Genomic DNA, 21,242 nt, shown 5'->3' with positions numbered 1-21,242 from the left:
GGTTTTAAAGATGTGGATGAAAATCCATTTACATATCTGATAAAAGCTCTACTCCTTAATTCCTCCCACTCCCAATGTGCACAGACAAAAGCAATTAAGTGTAATTGGGGGATGGAGACTAGCTATCCCCTTAAATCCAGCCAAATATAGACTAGGCTCCAGGTTAAGAAGTCTTCTCTCCACTAGAACTGTATTACTTCTCCATGAAGCCAGGAGTCAGGGTTTGAAGGCTGCTAGAAGCTTGGAATGAATGCGTTGATTTGGTGCTGGTGGCGGGAATGGTAGGAGGAATGCCTGCACTGGTACTTAGTGAGCAGGAAAGGCACCTCCAAAAATAAAGGACCTGGAGCTTGGTACCTATGGCTGCCCCGGAGGCCACCCCCTCCGCGTTGCCTGGCAACAGAGCTGCGCTAGCCGCCCTGCGTTAGCTGGCCCTTGTTCTCCTCTCTCGTTACCCCTCCCCGAGGGCGGTGGAAACCGCTACTCGGGTGGCCGGCTCTCTTCCCGCTTTAAGGAGACATCGAGGTTTGAACCCAGGTCCCTGGCCAGAGATAATCTCGCCAGTGTGTGAAGGACCTAGTCAAAGACATGCAGGTGGGCATAGCAGATGCCAGCAATCCTGGGGCACCTGGTGGGGTCCTGGACTGAGGCTGAAAATGAGTGAGAAGGGCGGTTCAGAAGGTTTAGGTTCTAATGTTTGTTCTTGGTAGGCTAAATTTTGCGTGGGTCTCTGTCAAGCTTTGAGGGAAATCCGAATTTCCTCTTGGAGAATGCCAGTTTTTCATCACTCAAGACTTTGGAAGTGTTCAGAATTATTTCACACCTGAATCCTGGAAATCTTAACTGTGGCACTATTTCTGGACTAAAGACATAGACTAGCAAATTCAGCTCAAATGTAATTTAAGTATCCTGCCCCATTACCTGAAAATAAGATCAGATTGGAAACCCTAGTAGTTGACCAGCTGTTCCTGGAGTTTATCTTATTCGATCACAAATATGTTAGCCCGCAAATTTGATGGGCAAACTTGTATTTATTCTTTAGATGTCTACCTACCCCTTTGTCTAAAGCTTCCTTAATAACCAGAAACCTGTGCTTTTCTTTCATTAGCAGACTTGTGAATACAGAAACAGCTTTTTCCTACCTGTTCCCCAAACTAAAGCCACTGTTATTTTTCTGGTTTTATATATTTAATTTTGGTATTTGTATATACTGTATAATTTATTAGGAAATTTTGAAAATAAGTTATATATAATTTTTAATAGATTGTACTTTTGTGTGAGTAATGGATTCTTACCAAGAACACTTTATCCAGTGTGTAAGAAATTGCAAATTTGTCCTAAATTGCAGCATTTTTCAAGAAATGGGCTGAAATGTAATTTAGAATGAAGGAATAGTACATTAACCTTTACTTATTTATTCATTGATTTATTCAACTGTCACTCAGTGCTTGCTGATGCTTCACTAGTCCCTAGTTCTGAAAGAGCTTAATATGGGGAAAAGAGAGAGAAACCTATAATAATTTGTGGCATGATAAGTTCCAGAATAGTTTAAAATAGCTTGTAATTACTATTCCTATTAAATAAAATTTCATAAGTAATTTGTAAAAATAAAGAGGAGATGGAATATAGTGTTTACTGTCATGTTATATCCCATTGCAATTAACTCCTAAATCAGTAAAAAAAAAAAGCAGTCAGGGAGGTAGAAACACAACTGTAAAAATGCAGTATCATGTATATCAGGAAGAGTGTTTTAACAAGAAAAGCGTGACTAACTCTCTCCAGTTGTGCTTAAGCAATTGATCAATGAATGTACATTGATATTAGCAACATTGCGCTCACAAGTGGCCTTAATCAGAACAGTTTTGAATGATTTATTGGAGGCAGAAGCCAACTTTGGGGATAGGTTGCAGAGTAGATGGGAGTGGTTAAAGCATAAAAAGATAGTTCTTTTAAGAAGTTGGTCTATGAAGGAGTAAAGGGAATAGTAAGATAGCTGAACTGCTGGCATGGCTTTTTAAAAAGGTGCATGCTGGAATTTCCGTTAATAGTGGGCTAAGTTATTTGGCTCAACTCTCCTGTCAAATACAAGTAAGAATGCTGGCTAGACTGTAAAACACAGCTCTATAAAAGCATCAAAGGAGTGGCGCAATAGAAGCTATCAGACCAAAACTGAAGGGAAAACCAGGTGAATGGATTTCCAGAGCTCCAAAGTAATTTTACCTTGAGGGTATTAGCAATCTGCCACTTGGTTCTGGGTGTGATTATAGGCTGAGGAGGAAACAAAGCGTAGGTCCACCAAAGGATGGGAGACTAATAGGAGTATGAACCAGAGATAAACTCTTATTTAGAGGAATGTAGGGGAAGGTTATCTTGATGCTTAGTGGAGCAAGAGAGAAAACAGAAAAGGAATAAAATCTGCCCTTTAGAATTGTGACCCAAGACAGGTCTCACATTGATTTACAACCTAAGGCATATTGTCTGGAAATGCCTTGAGGCATCCAGGACACCTCAAACTATGGATTTTTAATTTTGTTTTTCCTGGAATGCCTGGAGGAAACAAATTGTCTATGGAGGTACACTCTTTATCTTAGGCCTCAAAGAATTACATAAGTTTTCAAGGACAGCCTGTAGTAATCAATCAAAGTAACCAGCACACAAGGAAACAGGGTGCCTGAGCCAACAACAAGAATCTACAACAGAGAAACTTGCGGAGACTTCAGTTTTCAGAATGATCAGAAAACAGGTTATTTAAAAAGTGATGCTGGGCAAAACACAGCTCTCCTGCCCACCTGTGATTATGCGGGTACCTCTTTTTTTTCTCATTTTCCTAATAAACCTGTCCTTTTCAAATGTAAAAATAAATATAAGTCATGTTTATTATAATAGATTAAAATAATAATACTTAGGAATAAGTAAGGAAGCAAAAGACTTATACACTGAAAACTATAAAATACTGCTGAATGAATTAAAAACATAAGTAGAAAATAATTTTACATGCATGGAATGGAAGAGTTAATATTGTTAACTTGTGAACACTTCCCAAAGCAATCTGGAGATTAAATATAATCTCTACCAAAATCCTATGATGATTTTTTGTAAACAGAAAAATGCATCCAAAAATTCACATAAAATCTTGAGGCTCAAAATAGTCAAAAACAATACTAAGTATGGTGAACAAAAGTTGAACATTTAAAGCCTTTATAACTAAACATACTCTTACCATTTGATCTAGCAATCAAGCTCCTTGGTATACCCAAAGGAGTTGAAAACGTATCCAGACAAAAACCTGCACTTGGATAATTATAGCAGCTATATGTGTAATTGTCAAAAATATGGAAACAACCAAGATTGCTTCAGTAGGTGAATGTGTAAGTAAACTGTGGCACATCCAAGTAATGGAATATTATTCAGCACTAAAAAATTATCAAGCCATGAAAAGACATGAAGAAAACTTTAAAACTTAATACTAAGAAGCCAATTCGAGAAGACTACCTGCTTTATAATCCCAACTATATGGTATTCTGGAAAAAGCAAAACTATGGAGACAACACAAAATCAGTGATTCACCATCCAATGTCTAACATATAATAACAATTAGACAAACAAAATTAAAAAAGGCTAAATATGTGAACCATATTCATGATCATGATATCTCCCCTACCAGGTAAGTATATCATATTCTAAAGTAAAATTGTCAATAGAAGCTGATCCTGAGATTATTCAGGAGTTGACATTAACAAACAGAGAATTTAAAGCAGCTACTATAAATATATTCAAGGATTTAAAAGAAGATGAATTGACAGATGGAGATTCTTAGTGGGGAAATAAAAACAGTAACAAAAAATAACCTAATGGAAACTCTAGAACTGAAAGATCAACAACAGGAATAAACTAATTGAATGGACTTAACAGCAGATGGGAGGTAACAGACTTGGGGAAGTTATACATCCATGGAAAAATATGCAGTTTGAAGAACAGAGAAACTATTGAAGATGAACACAGACTCATGGGCCTGAAGGGACACCATTAAGTGGACTAACATACATGTAACTGGAATCCTAGAAAGAAGAAAGGCATAGGACTGAAAAAAATTAAATAAATAATAGAAAAACTTATTTAAATTTTGAGGGAAGACATAAGTTTAAAGATCTCAGAAGTTCAGGAAATTTCAAAATGGGCAATTGCAAATAAAACCACACCAAGCATACTTGGGTACAATGTTAAAGTCTGTGGATAATATCTTGATATATTACATACAGGAGAATAGTAATATGACTGATGACTGATTTCTCATCAGAAACAGTGAAGGCTAGAAGCCTTTAAAATGCTTTATTGCTCCAAGGGTGAAGTCTCATGCCGCGGACCAGCACAGCAGTAGACGATGAGGCCGTCTCAGGGCTGAGAGACTGCGCAGGGTGGTCAGGGATTCGGCTAAAGAAATGACAAACAGACACACTTCAAGAGAGAGTGTAAATCTGAGTGCGTCTTTATTAAGCTAGTGGTCAGTATATATATGTTTTTCTAAAGGCATAGGAACAGTGAACATCAAAGAGATCAGTTTGCTCATAGACTTAGCTTAATTGACAGGGCAGTGATTTATGTCCGAAGTTACATCTGGACCTAGCCTCATTCCTAATTGGACAGGCTATAAATTCTTTCTACTGTTCTATATAATTATTTTCTAGTTGCACTAACTATCATTTTTACTCATAATTAATTGTCATGGGTGAATTTATTTTATAATGCAGTTAATATCAAAGGTACTAAAGTTAAGCACATAATAGAAAGATTATTAAAATAACAATTCTATTATAACACAGTGTTTAGTAATGTTTCATTTGCATTAGCCTAATTATTAAATTACGTATGTTTTTTAATTAGCAATCAATGACCAGAAAAAGGAAAGATTTTAGAAAGACAGTTGTAGCAGAATAAAGTTTGTGGGCCTTGAAAAAGCGAGATAAGGTTCCAGGTGGTCAGCATTTCTTTTAATCATCTTTGTGGCTGCTTTTGGTGGTCATTATCTCTTGGCAGGCATTCAGTTTCTCTGCATCTTAGGGAGTTTGCTGTTCTCCCCCTGCGCGCATGGTTCCTTGCCCACGCCGGACCTCAGGGACCATGGCAACAGCCATTAGCCCTGAGGGTCACTGCAGGGGGGGGGGGTGCAGCAGTCTCAGAATTCTATATTCAGCTAAAAAGAAACTATATTAGACAAATTTCTATGAAAATATTCCTAGCCTTTTCTATCATTTAACCTATGAGTGAGAGTCTCAGGAAGCTATGCAACTGAAAAGACAAGCAAATTCACCTGGACATTTTTTTTTTAAGATTTATTTATTTATGCATACAAGAATTAGGGTACAGGCTAGTGGTGCGGGGGGGCGAGAGGATTCACCAGAGACAGAGTGGGGAGCAGAACAGGCAGATTGACTGAAATACACTGCTGAGGGGAGCAGCGGGCGAGACAGGAGAGGTCTGCTGTGCCATGTGGGTAGCTCCCTGGCCTGCTGGGGATTGAACTCGTGCTGCAGTGGCTGAGAATAGCTTCACAGTGCTGTGCTTAACCCCTTGTTGCAGCAGGGAGGAATTCATGTGGAGATCTTGAATAATTATGTAGAAAAAGAAACAAAACAGTACTTGTGCATGATGTGAATTGGTTTCACTTTTCTGTGGCTTATGAGTTTATTTCCACAATATTTGATATATGTGCTCTAAACACCTCAGTGTACATTTGAGGTTAGAGGATGAATCCTATTTATAAAAATATGTAGTTTTAGAAATGCTGGGAAATGTGAAAAAGTATTAATTTTTACTACTTTTTAAATTACTAATTTACATTACTAATTTTTTTTAATTAATAGAAACTAGTTACCTGTAGAGTTCATGAACAATTGCAACTGGAGATGCTACATATCAGTAAATTTTACAAGAATATATTAACATGTGCAACTGTTAATAGGTGCCTTTTTTTTTTATAGGATCCAAATGAAGATACAGAATGGAATGAAATCCTAAGGGATTTTGGTATTCTTCCACCAAAAGAAGAGCCGAAAGATGAAATTGAAGAAATGGTTACACGTTTACAGGAAGAAGCAATGGGTATACTTGTGAATTTGCTGGGCTGGGTGAGGGGAAAGTCATAGCTATGATATTATATTTTCACATAGAGGGAGAAAGGGCATTGGAAATTGTTTAATATAGGGCCTCCTTGATGGCCTAGGGGTTAAGTCTTAGCTCTATTACCGCTACAGCCTGAGACAGATCCCCAGCCATGGAGGTGACCCACATGGCATAGCAGACTCCTCCTGTCTCACCCGCTGCTCCCCTCAGCAGTGTATTTCAGTAGATCCACCTGTTCTGTTCCCCTCTTTGTCTCTGGTGAAGCTTCTCATCCCCCACACCCCAGTTCTTCCATGCATATATATATATATATATATATATATATATACACTAGTTACCTGTAGAGTTCATGAACAATTGCAACTGGAGATGCTACATATCAGTAAATTTTTTAAATTAATAGAAATATTAATAAATATCACATACTAGTTAATAACAGCTGAAATATCCTGGTATCTAACCTACCGAGCTTTTTCTTCCCACCACATTCTTGTAAAATGTAACTACCTACTCTTTTGATCATTTTACATAGTATGGGTTATTTGTCAAGATTTTAAATTAAGATAGCTACTTGGGAAAATCTGAATTTGTGGGATATAATTGATTTTTTACATCTGCTTCTAAATGTTACCTAGTAGTTCTATGAACTCTGAGGGAATAATAATAATGTTACAGTTTTTCCAATATAAAGCTATTTTGTGACTGACTAGGTTTGTTTAAAGATATTCCTGGTCTCCATTTAACTAATATGTTGTTTTTCTAGATGCTATCATAAAGTCTATTTTACAAATAAATTGTCTATAATTTATTTTGTGTTAGTTAAACCATATGAAAAGATGACTCTTAAACAATTGAAGGAAGCTGAAGATGAATTTGATGATGAAGATATGAGAGCTATTGAAATATATAGGTACAGTAATTCATTTGGGTAACATGAGTTTAAATGAAGAAAATTGTAAGAACGAAACTAAAAAAAATTTTTCTTTTCAGAATAGATTTTAAAGAACAAAATTATTTTTAAGTAACATTTTAAACTAACTTGCTTTATATAAGATAGTTTTCTCAGAATATTTTTACCTTGCTTAAGTAAAAACTTATTCAATAATATACAGTAAAATTTCTTCAAATTCCATATGAACAATGTGGAAAATATCAATAAAAGTCCAATAAAAAGAGGGTCATGATTTTCCTTCTTGCAAGATCTCTCTCAAGGGTTGCTATCATTTCTTTTTTTTTTTTTAATTTTTTTTTTTATAGAGGCATGTTTTATTTTTATTTATTTATTTATTTGTTTGTTTTGTTTATACATGCACTGGGTACAGTCAGAAGCGCGGGAGGGTGAGAGAATTCACCAGAGCCAGAGCAGGGAGCAGAGCAGGCAGAAGGACCGAAGTACACTGCTGAGGGGAGCAGCCGGCGGCAGGAGAGGTCTGCGCGCCATGCGGGACCCTCCTCTGGTGGCCGGGGAGCAGCCGGGGATCGAACCGGCGCTGCAGAGGCTGCGGGCAGCTTCGCAATCCAGCGCTCAACCGCTGCACCACCAGGGAGGCCCTGCTATCATTTCTTGAAGCATTAATTCCCATTCAGAAATAAATTCGTTTAGAATTACAGTAAATGCGTGTATTTTCTAACTTATCCTAACAGTAAAATCAGATAAAGTATTGCAAAAATAGAATGCTAAAGAAAAAATATCCCTTATGAAGAAAGACACAAAAAAGATCTTAACAAATTATCATCAAATTAAGTCCAGGGAATCCTTGGTGGCTCAGAGGTTAAGTCTCAGTGCTGTCAAGCTTTTGCCAGCCACTGCAGCATGAGTTTGATTCCGGTCAGGGAGCTAATCCACATTTGCAGCAGACCTCTCCTGTCTCATCCACTGCCCCCCTCAGCAGTGTATTTCAGTCAATCTGCCTGTTTTGTTCTCTACTCTGTCTCTGGTGAATTCTCTCACCCCCCACATCTCTGATCTGTGTCCCAGCTCTTATATGCATAAATAAATAAATATTAAAAAAAAAAAAAGACAAACCTTGCAAGCTGACCACAGATCTGAGGCATACAGCAAGGGAGATGGAGGGAGGGAGATCAAAATAGTGGTGCCACAAGGGACTATAGTGATGGATCATGGGTGCTATGGTTATAGAGAAACTACAGGGACTACATCTGAGGGAAAAAAATCAAATACTGTACAAAAATGAACAACGATGTAAGAAAATTAGTTTTAAAAAATCACCCTTAATAAGAATATCAGCTAATTTTTCATCAAAAATTCTTGGAGATCAGAGGCATGGGCTGATACATTTAAAGTTCAGAAAGAATAAAACCTCTCAACCAAGAATTCTACATCTGGCAAAACTATGCTTCAGTGTGCTGGAGAAATTAAGATATTCCTAGATAAAAACTAAGTATGGTAGTTATTACTAGACTTACCCTCAAAAATTAGCTGAAAGGAGCACTTCAGGGTGAAATTATTATTATTTTTAAATGTTTATTTTATTTTTATTCATACAAGAGCTGGGGTACAGGTCAGAGGTGCAGGGGGGTGAGAGGATTGACCAGAGACATAGTGGGAACAGAACAGGCAGACTGACCGAAGTACACTGCTGAGGGGAGCAGCGAGTGAGTCAGGAGAGGTCTGCTGTGCCATGTGGGCTGCTCCCTGGCCGGAGATTGAACTCATGCTGCTGTGGCTGCGGTTAGCATCATAGGTTGCATCTTAATCCCTTGTACCACCAAGGAAGCCCTTTAGGGTGAAATTAAAGGATGCCAGACAGTAGCTCAAAGCTGGAGAGTACAATTGCTAGAACATGCTTAGTATAAGAAACCTCCAAACTGTCTTACAAAGGTTGTACCATTTTGTTTTTATTATTTTTATTTTTTTTTTATTTGGAAGGACAGGTTTAATAGGGTTAAGAGAAAGGGCAAGAGAGGGTCACCTGCGTAGTCACAGGTGGACAGGGAGCTGCCTTTTTTCCCTTTTTGCATCTTACCTTCAACAAATGAGAGTTCTTGTTGCTTCACATTCTCACCAGCATTTGATATTGTCAGTGTTATAGATTTTGGCCGTTGTAATAGGTGTGTAAAGTTCTTTTGTTAACTCTCACTATTCCAATGACATAGATTTGGAAACTCTTTTCATATTGTTTTATGGCCTGGTAAAGCTAAGCCCCGCATTCCCTGGCCCCTCAGGGCAACAAGCACAGCCTTCTAGGCTGGGGACAAATGAGGGACCAAAATCTGCCTAAGCCAGATACTGCCTAAGGCGGAGGGGGCAAGACCTACACAGTGCCATGGCCTGAACTCCACCATGACATTTAGAGAGAGGGGCCTATTAGGAAGGGGGTGGAGCTGAGTGGCCATTTGAGAGCCTTTAAGAGGGATCCCACATATATGGAGCTCTTTTTTTTTTTTTAAGATTATTAATGCATACAAGAATTGGAGTACAGGCCAGAGGTGTGGGGGGTGAGAGGATTCACCAGAGACAGAGTGGGAAACAGAACAGACTGAAATACACTGACTGACTGAAATACACTGCTGAGGGGAGCAGTGGGCCAGATAGGAGAGGTCTGCTGTGCCATGTGGGTAGCACTCTGGTGGGCTGGGGATTGAATTTCTGCTGCAGAGGCTGCTGATAGCTTCACAGTATTGTGTTTAAATCCTTGCACCACCAGGGAGGCCCTATGCAGCTCTTGTCTTCAGAGCTGCTGCAGACATCAACCATTTCACTGGCTGGCAGGGGGGCAGGTCTCTGCCCTGGGAGATGGGAGAGCCTCAGCAGTGGCAGACCTCTGCCCCACCTAATTCCTGGAGATGTAGCTCTACGTGGCACCAGCTGATGGTATCTTGACCTATTCCCTCTCCTTCTACCCTGCTATTTCTCCCTCAGCAACTAAATCAAATATGTAAAATTTGAAAGTTTAACAGAGTTTTAAGGTTCTCTATGAACAAATAAACAGGTAACATCAAGTACTCACAGTGTCCAGGCACCATGCTTAGGAATTTACATGTACTATCTCATTTAATCACCAGCAATCCTGTGTAAGAAGGTATTAGTATATTCCCAGTTATGGCTGGGGAAATTGGAGCTTAGAGAGATTAAATAATTTATCCAAGTTTACATGGCTAGTAAGTGGTGGGGCTGGCATTTAAGCCCAGTTCAGTTTGACCTTAGCATCCAAGCTCCAAGCTCTCTCTACTTGCAATAAATTTATAACAACAAATTGCACATCTTCATAAAATCTTTGGGATGCAGGTCAGCTTAGAAATGTAGTTAAGAGCATGTAATGGGGATAGTAATAGTACCAACTTAATAATAGTTAAATTAGTTAACACAGTGCACTTAAAACAGTGCCTGGCAACATAGTAAGCCCTCAATAAATGTCAACTACTGTTACTAATATGTATATTTTCCCTTAGTAAGTATTTAATTTGCATGTGAGAATTGTTCTGCCAAATGTCTACATAAACTTTCCATATCAATAACTAAGACCTACTCTTAATATAAAATAAATTTTAAAACCAAAAATAATGTAAGCCAATGTTACCACAATTAAAAAAAAACACCTAAAATTAAAAAATAAACGTTATAGTCAATAGCTAACTTCTTATACTTTATGATACCCAAGAAAACACAAATTCCTACGTAAAAGGGAAATTGGCATTATAAAACCATTAATAGTTATTCTATTATTCTTTAAAGTGTTTGATATGTACTGGCATTACATTCATTGCCCTAAATATGGGAATAGCATTAAGAATATAACAATTTCCTAATGTAATTTAATTTCATTTCTTAATTAGAGAAAAACGGTTACAGGAATGGAAAGCTCTTAAGAAAAAACAAAAGTTTGGGGAATTAAGAGAAATATCTGGAAATCAATATGTGAATGAAGTCACAAATGCAGAAACAGATGTGTGGGTTATAATTCATCTATACAGATCAAGGTAATTACTACAGCATTTTCTCAAAATACTAATATACTTATACTTTAAAATACATGTTTCTGGTTTCAAGGTTTTAAATATAATGAAGACTACTCAAAAAATATAAACATATGCACACACATATATGTACAATGCATAAGCTTCAGGCATTAAATTAGGTATTTTAAGATATTTTCATGTCTAATTTAAGGAACTCATCACATTTTTTAGAAAAACAAACACTTATTGACAATTTTTTTTAAAGATTTATTTATTTATTTATACAAGCACTGGGTATAGTCAGAAGCGCTGGAGGGTGAGAGAATTCACCAGAGCCAGAGCAGGGAGCAGAACAGGCAGATTGACAAAGCACACTGCTGAGGGTAGCAGCGGGTGTGGCAGGAGAGGTCTGCGCACCATGTGGGACTCTCGCCCTGCGGCCGGGATCGAGCTGGTGCTATAGAGGCTGCAGGCATCTTTGCAGCCCAGCACTCAACTGCTGCGCCACCAGGGGAGACCCGACAATTAACTTTTAAAACAGATTATGGAAAATTTCAAACATAGAAAAACAGTGATAAAATGAACACCTGAAGTGCACATAGGGTAGATTCAACAATGATTATTTTGCCATATTTTTTATCACTTTATGTTTAAAGAATTTCAAAGTAAAGTATGCAAAGCATGACATTCTACTGCTAAGTATCTTTGTGTATGTCTTTAAAACATAAGGTCATCTTCTATTTAATCACAATTCCATTTCCTTACCTAGTATAATTAAAAATTCCTAAGAAACGCTAATATCCAGTCCTTACTCAAATGTTCATAACTGACTTCAAAATGTATTTTGTAAATATTTGTCTTTTTGAACAAGGTTCCAACCAGGAACATAAAGTGCCTTTGTAATATTTTACAAAATTAAATTACATAAGAAAATTATAATTTAAGTCTTTTTTGACAGAACAGGTTCCTCACACTCCCTTATACTGAAATAAAAGCAACACTGAAAAACAAAACAAAAATCTAACATTGAAAAAAAAACTAACACTAAAAAACAAAACAAAATTTTAAAGTGCCTAGTTGTATTAAGCACACCCCAATGTCCTCTGGCTTCACCAGCCTATTATAACAATGATTGTGGAGAGGGGCCTTTTCCCCAACTGTGCCAAAGAGGAGTTGTGAGCTCCTAGAATTTTTAAAACTCTCATAACAAACCTCAGTAGTAGCCCTCTAGTCCTTTGGAGACCACATAAGATTTTCATGCTGAGCTCCCTTTGCCAGCAGGGATTGTTATAGGACAGGGAGAGGGGCAGCCCAAACCCCGCAAACCTGCCTATTCTACATGGGATCTGCCATCCGCCGCATCAACACAAAACATAGGAGACTTTAATGGGAAGGAACTTTAATTAAACTAGGAAACAATACAGGTAAGGCAAGGAGTCTAGTTTCTAAATGAACCATCCAGAGTTACCCGTCCCCTCGTGGGTAAAAGTCCATCCAAATGGGATTGGCCCAGAACAAGGCCCCAAAGCCTGCCACAAGTCTAAAGCATCTTCCAGTGGGGACCCACAGAAAAGGGTCACAAACAACCAGACAAGCCTGGAAGGAAAAGAGCAAAATCAACATCAAGATAAAAGCTGCCATTGTCACCTCCCCACGGGTCTCACCCACATCTGTGTCACCCAGTCCACGACCAAAAGACGAGCGCAGTTTCTTCACGTGTCTCTAGGCTCCATGCGCCTCCTCCAGGTCTCCTTGCTCCATCCTGCTTCCTTCCTCAGTCTCTTCTGCAGCTTCTCCTCTTCCTGCTTAGCTCCACCCTCCCTTGGGTGGGGCAGGGAACATGGAACCTCCCCCTTTCCTGGGGACCACCCTGTTACAGGATGACCTTGGGGAATGAAGACTGGAAACAAAGATATTTTGGACAATTTGTTGTAGTTCAGATAAGAAAGGAAAAGAGTAAGGCAATGGAGAGAGAAGATAGATATAAGAGGTAGAATCACAGTGACTTGACTACTGCTATTATTAGGGGGAAAGTATGTTCTGAGCTAATCCCATGCAGGCTTTGTGGACCCTACCCCCACTCCAGACCAAGGCCATCAGGACATTGGGAAAGACAAATCCCGTCACCACCAAAGGGAAGGTGGCTGGGACCTGAGGGTGGAGTTAAGCAGCCAGGTTGGGTATAAAAACCAAACGTGGGCCTTGGGGTCTCTATCTCTGTCTCCTTCCTCCTGGCTTCACGGCTCCTGGCTCGCGGCCAGCTCTCAGAGTGCCATTTGGGATTCCAGATCGGTGGATCGGGTAGGACTCATTTAAAACTTTGTCTCCCACTTTTCTCCCTGAGTTGTACATTTCCTCATTTGCCCTTCCCTTGTAAATAAACCTTTCATTAACCTTTTGTGTGTGCCTGCAGTAGAGTACTGATAAGTCCTTTTAAGCGCGCGGGTGAGGACCCACAGTCAGGCAACCCGTTTTGTATCGGGGCTGCCCTATAACACTTAGACATGGTAAAGGAGAAGTGGGGGGGTTGGGCCTGAATGCCAAGCAGATTTTTTTTTCCGGCCAGATTGGAAGGGATATGAAATTCATCATCTATTTATCAATATATCAGAATGGAAAAGATTGTCCAGTGAATGTGTGTAGAATGAGAGGAGAATCCAGAACATAATCGCAAAGAACATCTCTATTGGAGGCATAAATAAAGGAAATCAAAGAAGTAAAAAGGAAATTAATAGAAAGCGTTATCACTAGAGTGAGAAACTTTCAAGAAGGAAGGTGAATGCACAGATTTTTATTATCTGGAAGGGAACAGAAGAAGAGAGTAGTTATTAGAAGGGAAGAGAGTTATCAAACACATTTTCCCCCCTTTACTTTATTAAGAAATATATTTGTGTAAACTTTAGAAGGAAAAATTGAGAAAACAGGAGAAAAGGGAAGCAGAATTACAGAGAAAGGCCTTGTCAGAAAAGCAAGGATTTGGGAAAAAATGAAAGGAATACTTTTGTAACACTTTGGTAAAACTGTCCGTGAGTGATAGTTTGAGGGACGAAGGGAACAAAAAATGAGGATAAGGGGAGATTAAGTGATACAGCAGGAAGAACTGCAGGTTTGGGTTAAACTTCCATTCAATTTTAATTTCTAGTAAGGAGTAGTTCTGGATAACGGGGAGCCTCTAGACTGGCCCAGACTGAGATGTCAGTGAAAGGTGTGGGTGAATTTAGAGTTAGGAAAGTCAACGGAGTTTGAGACCAGCAACTCCTGATGTCATAGTTTAATGTGGAAATGTTAGCAGGTGGGCTGAGGGGCACCCTTGGACCCCCAAACCTGACTTCTGTAAATGGGTTCTGCCATCTACCACATAAAGACAAAACACACTTAGTACAAAAGAACGTCACTAGAAAAAACTGTAACAGACTTAGTGTGCATATCAGAGAGAGAGAAAGGAAAGAAAGGATATAGTTTCCCATTGCAACACCCAGAGTTACCCACCCCCTCATGGGTAAATGTCCAACCAAACAGCGTTGGCCCAAAGTAGGGCCACTGAGGCCTGAGAGCTTTCCACAAGTCTAAGGCACTTCCTGGTGGGGAACCTGAGGAAAGAGGCAGAGGGCACCGGACAAGTCTGGAAGGAAAGGAGCAGAATCAAATTCAAAGCCTGCCATTATCAGCCTCCCCATCAGTCTCACACCTTCCAAGTGTCTCTTTCCAAGTCCCAAACCCTGGGGCAAGTCCAAAACCCACAAAGAAGTGCAGCTTCTTCACTTTACTCCAACTTCTTCACTTATCTCTGCTGTTTGTGCCTCCTCCAAGTCTTCACCCTTCTAGTCCTTTCCAGCTTCCCATCAGTTGCTCAGCTCCACCCTTCAATAGGTGGTGCAGGGAAGTCGGGGAACCTCCCCATTTTCTATTACACTGTTACAGAAATAAACCCACAATGATGACAAGAGTCGGAATTCTTTTGTTTCCCTAAGAATTGCCAAGAATTCTGAGATGTGTCCTATTTTTGCTTTACTCTTTCTATGTCCTACAAACTGAATACTGGCTTGAATTAAGTGGATGTGGTCAGGGTGCAAAGGAAATCATCCCACAACCTTTTGAGTTTTTCTACTTTGCCAAATAATCAAACAAGCCTTGGATAGACAGATAAGGAAAAACCAAAAGGAGTTTAATATGTTTACCTCCTGGATACATGTGAGAGACCCTACAAGACTAAGGAACTTGCCCACCACTGTAGCTTCAGACATCATCTTAAATAGCTTAGCTAAGACAGGGAAATTGGGGATGAAAGGTAAGGCCAATTCAGGTTAATGAAGAAGCACTGTAGATAAAGTTAACAGATTAAGTCTTGCCTTCTTTTGAAAAGAGATAAGCAGATTAGGTCTTTCCAGGACACACCCTTACAGATTGTCCTTTTTCAAAAGCAGCCTCCACCCAGTCTTTAGAACTCTTCCATACAGCACCTTTTTGCCAACAAGACATATTTTTGGGTAGCAGATTTTTTTTCTCTATGTTAAGTAAGTCGGTAAGTATCGAATTCCTATAGTAGCAAGCTTTATTCCCAGGCAATGATGATGTTTGTAATAAAAATAGAAGACGACACAATTCATCATTGCTAAAGGTAACAACTATCAGTTAGAGGATGCTAACTGATATACTCATTTAAAAGAATTAAAGATAAAACCTTTCTTTTGGAGATGTTTTATTTCTTTGTTAGACTGATATAACTAGTCTGATTTATAAAGATAATGTGTATATTATTTCTCTTTTTAGCATCCCAATGTGTTTGTTGGTTAACCAACATCTTAGTCTCCTAGCAAGAAAGTTTCCAGAAACTAAATTTGTTAAAGCCATCGTGAATAGCTGTATTCAACATTACCATGACAATTGTTTACCAACAATTTTTGTTTATAAAAATGGTCAGATAGAAGGCAAATTCATTGGAATTACAGAATGTGGAGGGATAAACCTTAAACTGGAAGGTAATTATGTTATATTAAATACTTGCTGATAAAAAATATAAAAACTTCCGAAAATATTATAAAAGTTTACTGCTATAAAATTTTTTCTTCTTGCTTCTCGCATGCCTCCAGATTAATTTTCCTACATTAATACTCATACCACATACTTATTTAAATTCTTACTTGTTCCTGATCCCAAATAAATAAAAAATTCAGAATGCTCTGCTTGAGAATTTCAGCCCACCTATCCAACTACATTTCTTAGTACTTTCTACTGTTTATCCCAGTGAGGCTGGTCTTTACTTACTATCCTAGACACACCTTACTCATTTATGCTTTTATACTTTCTTTTCTCTTTCCCTGTACGTGAAATAGCCTACTCTTCTTTATTCTCATAAACCTATCTGTTGTGGCTCTCCTCAGTTTTCATTTATCCCATTAAGTGATCCTAGACAATTTCATGCTCCACCTTCCTCTTCTCTACTGAATTTCTATAGCATATATTTTCTATACAATGTATTTTTAATTTATCCGCATACTATCTGATTTTGTTGGTTAATCAATTCCCTTTGTTTCCCTAACAAGTACACAGACCATGCCTTCCACTACTTTCTTTCACAATACATAAGACTGTGTATTTTTACCTTCTTAAATTTTTTTTTACCCCTATCCTAATACCAGATCCTTGGCTTAGTTATTTCTTAAAATTGCTCTAAGTCTACATTACTAAAATCTTTTTATTTTACCATCCAGGTTAAAAACATTATGAAAAGCTGTTCTCAACAGTTTTTCTTTCACTATCATTCCCTAAAACTGTTTTTGGTCTAATTTATGAGATTGCCATACTTTAATTTTTTCAGCATTTCCTCATTTTCCTTCTCCTAGTTTCCAAGGGTTTATTTTTCAGCTTTAACATCATTTTAATAAAAAAAAAGTAATACATAAGAAAACAAAGATATAGCAAACATTTATATAATCATTACCAAACATAACACTGTGAACATTTGTTCATGTTTGCTTCAACTGTTTGTTAGTTACTGTTGAAATAGCATTATAGATATAGCTAAAGTTACCTATATATTTTTTAAAGATTTATTTATTTTATGCATATAAGAGCTGGGGTGTAGGCCAGAGGTGTGAGGGGTGAGAGGATTCACTAGAGACAGAATGGGGAGCAGAACAGGTGGATCTACTGAAATACACTGCCTAGGAGAGGTCTGCTGTGCCATGTGTCAGTGGGTGCAGATAGCTTCATAGTGCTGAGATTTAACCCATGTGCCACCAGGGAGTTACCTATATTTCTATTCCTAGTCCCATTTATCTCTCTGCATCTCTAGAGTTAATTACCATCATGAATAATGTGTTTTGTTTTCTTCCTATTTTTCTCTTTTCTTCCACTTGGGTCCATAGTGCATTATCATTGCACTCACTTTGAGGTCACTGATTTTAATCCTTCATTTGATCTATTTTACTTCCATAGCTTTCTCTAGAGTTCGTGATCTCATTTATTGAGCTCTTTATCTCTTGAATTTCTGTTCTTATTTAAATCTTCAATTTCTGTTTTCTGTTAATTGATTTTATTAGTTGATTCCCCCTTTCTGACCGCCCCCCAATTTCATCTCTTCGATTATCTTTTCTGAGTCATTTTGTGTTCCTTGACTTGCCTTTCTGAGTTCTCTTATATAACTTTGACTTACCTTTCTTGAGTTTTCTTATCTCTGAGTTGCTTTATTATAGTAGTTCTGAACTCTATCTGATAGGGACATATAATTTTCCATCTTCTTGTGTTTGGAGTCTGGAGAGTTGTTCTTTACCTTGTGATATTTTAGTCTTTTGAGTATTTCCATATGCTATATTTTTTGTCTTCCCATTTTGCTACTCAAGGTCTCCATATTTTATTATTGTTACGAATATCTTTAGTGTTTGTTTTTTCCCAAGCTCTTTGATTTGACTTTTTATAACATATTTTCAATCATTTTAAATAGATTAACCATAGTTTCCCTTCTAAGTATAACTTGCTGTATCCAGTTTGTATTTTGACATTGTAGTACTTTTACTGCCATCATATTTATAAAAAACATGATCATTTCCACATTAATTTTATTAAAATTGACTTTTGCCTCATATAAATAAGAAATTTTTCTTTTTGGTTTTCTAAGATTTTTATCTGATTTAATGATGGTTTTTTTGTTGCAGAACTTGAATGGAAGCTAGCAGAAGTTGGAGCAATACAGACTGATTTAGAAGAAAACCCTAAAAAAGGCATTGCGGATGTAATGATATCTTCGATTAGAAACACTTCCATTTATGATGATACTAATAGTTCAAACAGTGATAATGATGATACCAAATAGAAATACATAATAAATAGTTTTAAAGTGTTTGTATACTGATTATTTGCTATTGCCTTTATAATCAATTATCAGAAAATTTATAGATATTATCTTATGTTCATTTTTATATTAGAATTATAGCTTGTCATTTCTGAAACCTTTAGATACTTCAGAATATTAATTTCCTTCAGCGAAACCAGAATTTGTACTGAACTCTTGATATTTTTCTGGGGGTTATCCTTTTTCTGATTTGTGTTGGACAAAATCACAAATATTACAAGTCTTCTGTGTTGCCTCTCACTTCCAAAGAGAACCTGCAATTTCATTTAAGTTAGTAGATTTTAAAGTCTATTATACAGGTGTGTTGAATGAATATACCTAAATTTATGATAATATGCTTTTTCTGTGAAATATGTTACCAATTAAAAAAAAAATCACCCAATAGAAAAATGCAATTTAAAGATTATGAAAAGTACATAAGAAACATCTCCACTCATTGTTTTTAATAATTATTAAAAACAACTCACTATAGTTAGATTCAAACAGTAAAACATGTAAGTTTCTAAATCATGAGAATTATGAGGTTTATCTATGTTTTTATGGTAATCACAGAAAAATTCATCATAGAAAACAGAAAAATAGGGACACTGCAGATATTTTATGTTGGCTTTTAATAAACTACATAATAGTTCAGTAAGATTTTATTCTTCTATTTTGTATTGATGACACATTGTTCTGATTACGGCAGATTCACTGATATTTGTAAGAAAATCTAAACTAAGTTTAAATGCTTAGATTACAAAAATAAATTGGTGATAATTGAGACAGTTTAACATGAAGAATGCTGCTGTTGGGGGCAGGCTGGGATCATAGAGGCTGCAGACAGTGATGAAGTGGAAGGAAAGTGGGATACAGATTTGAGAAAGGCATTGATAATTTATTTTACCAGCTAAGGTAAAATCAAATGCTCTAACTTTAGAAAGAATTAAGAAGCTCCTTTTCTTCTGAGTTAGAAATAAGGATATTTCAAAATACACATCTTGGGACTATAGGGAAGGAAATCTGAGAGGTATACCCAACAGTCTTTATTGTAGCATTATGCACAGATATAAAGTAATTAGTTATACTGGTCTAGCTCTTTAAATTCTCCTTGACAAATGGATGGATATATTCGTAATCCGGATGACAACTGTGGAAATGAAGAGAAAAAGATATGTTATTACAAAATTAAAATATAACTTTAAGGCCATTTAATGCATATAAATATGAACATTATTTTCTCCTCTAAAAGTTCTCCTTCAATGCAATCTTTTTTCATAGTAAATATGTATTTATTTTCTTTTTAAAGTTAAAATTAACAGAGTACTACTAGTAATTAAGATATCCAAATAAAAAGATATGTATTTCCCTTTTAATTCTTAACTAAAATCCACCAGGTGGCAGTAAGATTTTATCCACTAGCACAGTTCATGAAGACTTTAACCTTTTTAAAAAAATCATAAAATTAGGCCTCTCTGGTGGCGCAGCTGTTGAGCGCTGGGCTGTGAAGCTGCCTGCAGCCTCTGCAGCAACGGTTCGATCCCTGGCCGCCGGGTGAGGGTCCCACAGGGCATGGCAGACCTCTCCTGTCACGCCCGCTGCTCCCCTCAGCAGTGTATTTCTTCATTCTGCCTGTTCTGTTCCCCGCTCTGGCTCTGGTGAATTCTCTCACCCTCCCGCATTTCTGACTGTACACAGTGCTTGTATAAATAAATAAATAAATCAATCTTTAAAAAAAAAAAAAAAGTTAAATAAATAAATGTGCTTTGGTGGTGGGAGAATTACCACGACCACACTGTGGGGAGAAATCCTCTACTGTCAAAATATTAACAAGGATGTAAAAAAAAAAAAAAATCATAATATTGGGGACTCCCTGGTGGTGCAAGGGGTTAAGACACAACCTATGAAGCTATCTGCAGCCACTGCAGCAAGAGTTTGATTCCTGGCCAGGAAGCAAGCCACATGGCGCAGCAGACCTCTCCTGTCTTGCCTACTGCTCCCCTCAGCAGTTGATCTGCCTGTTCTGTTCAACACTGTTTCTGGTGAATCCTCTCACCCACCACACCTCTGGTCTGTCTCCCAGTTCTTATATGCATAAATAAATCTTAATAAAAAAATAAAAATCATAAAATTATAGCATGTTAGGGTGGCTGATTGTCATTCCAGCCTGGTTTCTCAAATTTCTCTCTCTTCCCTAGCAAGGACTCATACCTGTTAATACAGGTCAGTACTATTCATATGCTAGTTCATTTATATACTGTCATTTAAGTATGGTATAAATATTAGTTGAAATGTAGGGTACTTGATGTTTTTTATTGTGTTTCCCATCTTATTTAATAAATTTTATTTTATAGGATACAAACTTAAAAGATTTTTTGAAATTGCCAATATTGAATTGTTTTTGACCCACAGAGTGGACATATATTTCAATATATTTTTCTTTATTCTCATTGCCAACCACACGCTCTTGAAAGTCCTTTCCGTACTTTATAGTGTCAAAGTGTGGTCCTAGAATCGGTATTCCCAGAGAGTTTGTTAGCCATGTAGAATCTCTTGCTCCATCCCAAACTGAATTGGAATTCAGTTTGAGTGCACTGAATCACTCAAGTGAATCACTTGCACTGAAATGAAATCACACACTTGAGTGATTGAGCACCAACAGGTAGCAAATCCCTAAAGATGTTTTAAGCATATTCTTTAACGCTTACATTCTCCGTTACTAAAATCTTACTGCTTTAAAACTCTAATCTCAGTTCTAAGGGAAGCATCTATGACTAAGCTGATAGCTTAGGAAAGTGTTTTTTTTATTGTGATGACAACTTTTAAGATCTTCTTTAATAACTTTCAAATATACAATACAATATTATTAACT

At 37.4% G+C, this 21,242-nt stretch overlaps 1 protein-coding gene across 1 annotated transcript; it reads left to right on the top strand.

The window, feature by feature from the left end:
- Positions 1-406: 406 nt before the first annotated feature.
- Positions 407-18,373, top strand: PDCL2 (phosducin like 2). The gene is made up of 6 exons (XM_037529937.2): positions 407-594; positions 5,979-6,099; positions 6,940-7,030; positions 10,918-11,061; positions 15,811-16,019; positions 18,195-18,373. Exons 1-6 carry the CDS (start codon positions 589-591, stop codon positions 18,350-18,352), a joined length of 729 nt encoding a protein of 242 aa, XP_037385834.1. The 5' UTR covers positions 407-588; the 3' UTR covers positions 18,353-18,373.
- The last annotated feature ends 2,869 nt before the right edge of the window (positions 18,374-21,242 follow it).

This window comes from Talpa occidentalis, unplaced genomic scaffold, assembly GCF_014898055.3.
Source record: "Talpa occidentalis isolate TD23 unplaced genomic scaffold, MPIMG_talOcc4v2.1 talOcc4.6, whole genome shotgun sequence".
In the NCBI taxonomy this organism is placed as follows: Eukaryota; Metazoa; Chordata; class Mammalia; order Eulipotyphla; family Talpidae; genus Talpa; species Talpa occidentalis.
Note: the sequence above shows the minus strand (reverse complement) of the source record. Positions and strands in the feature narration are given on the sequence as shown.

What these genes read in the sequence shown, in the direction of transcription:
- PDCL2 (XM_037529937.2), top strand. An exon ending in ATTCATCTATACAGATCAAG is followed by an intron (nt 11,062 to 15,810) that starts GTAATTACTACA and finishes TTCTCTTTTTAG; the next exon opens with CATCCCAATGTGTTTGTTGG. An exon ending in GATAAACCTTAAACTGGAAG is followed by an intron (nt 16,020 to 18,194) that starts GTAATTATGTTA and finishes TTTTTGTTGCAG; the next exon opens with AACTTGAATGGAAGCTAGCA.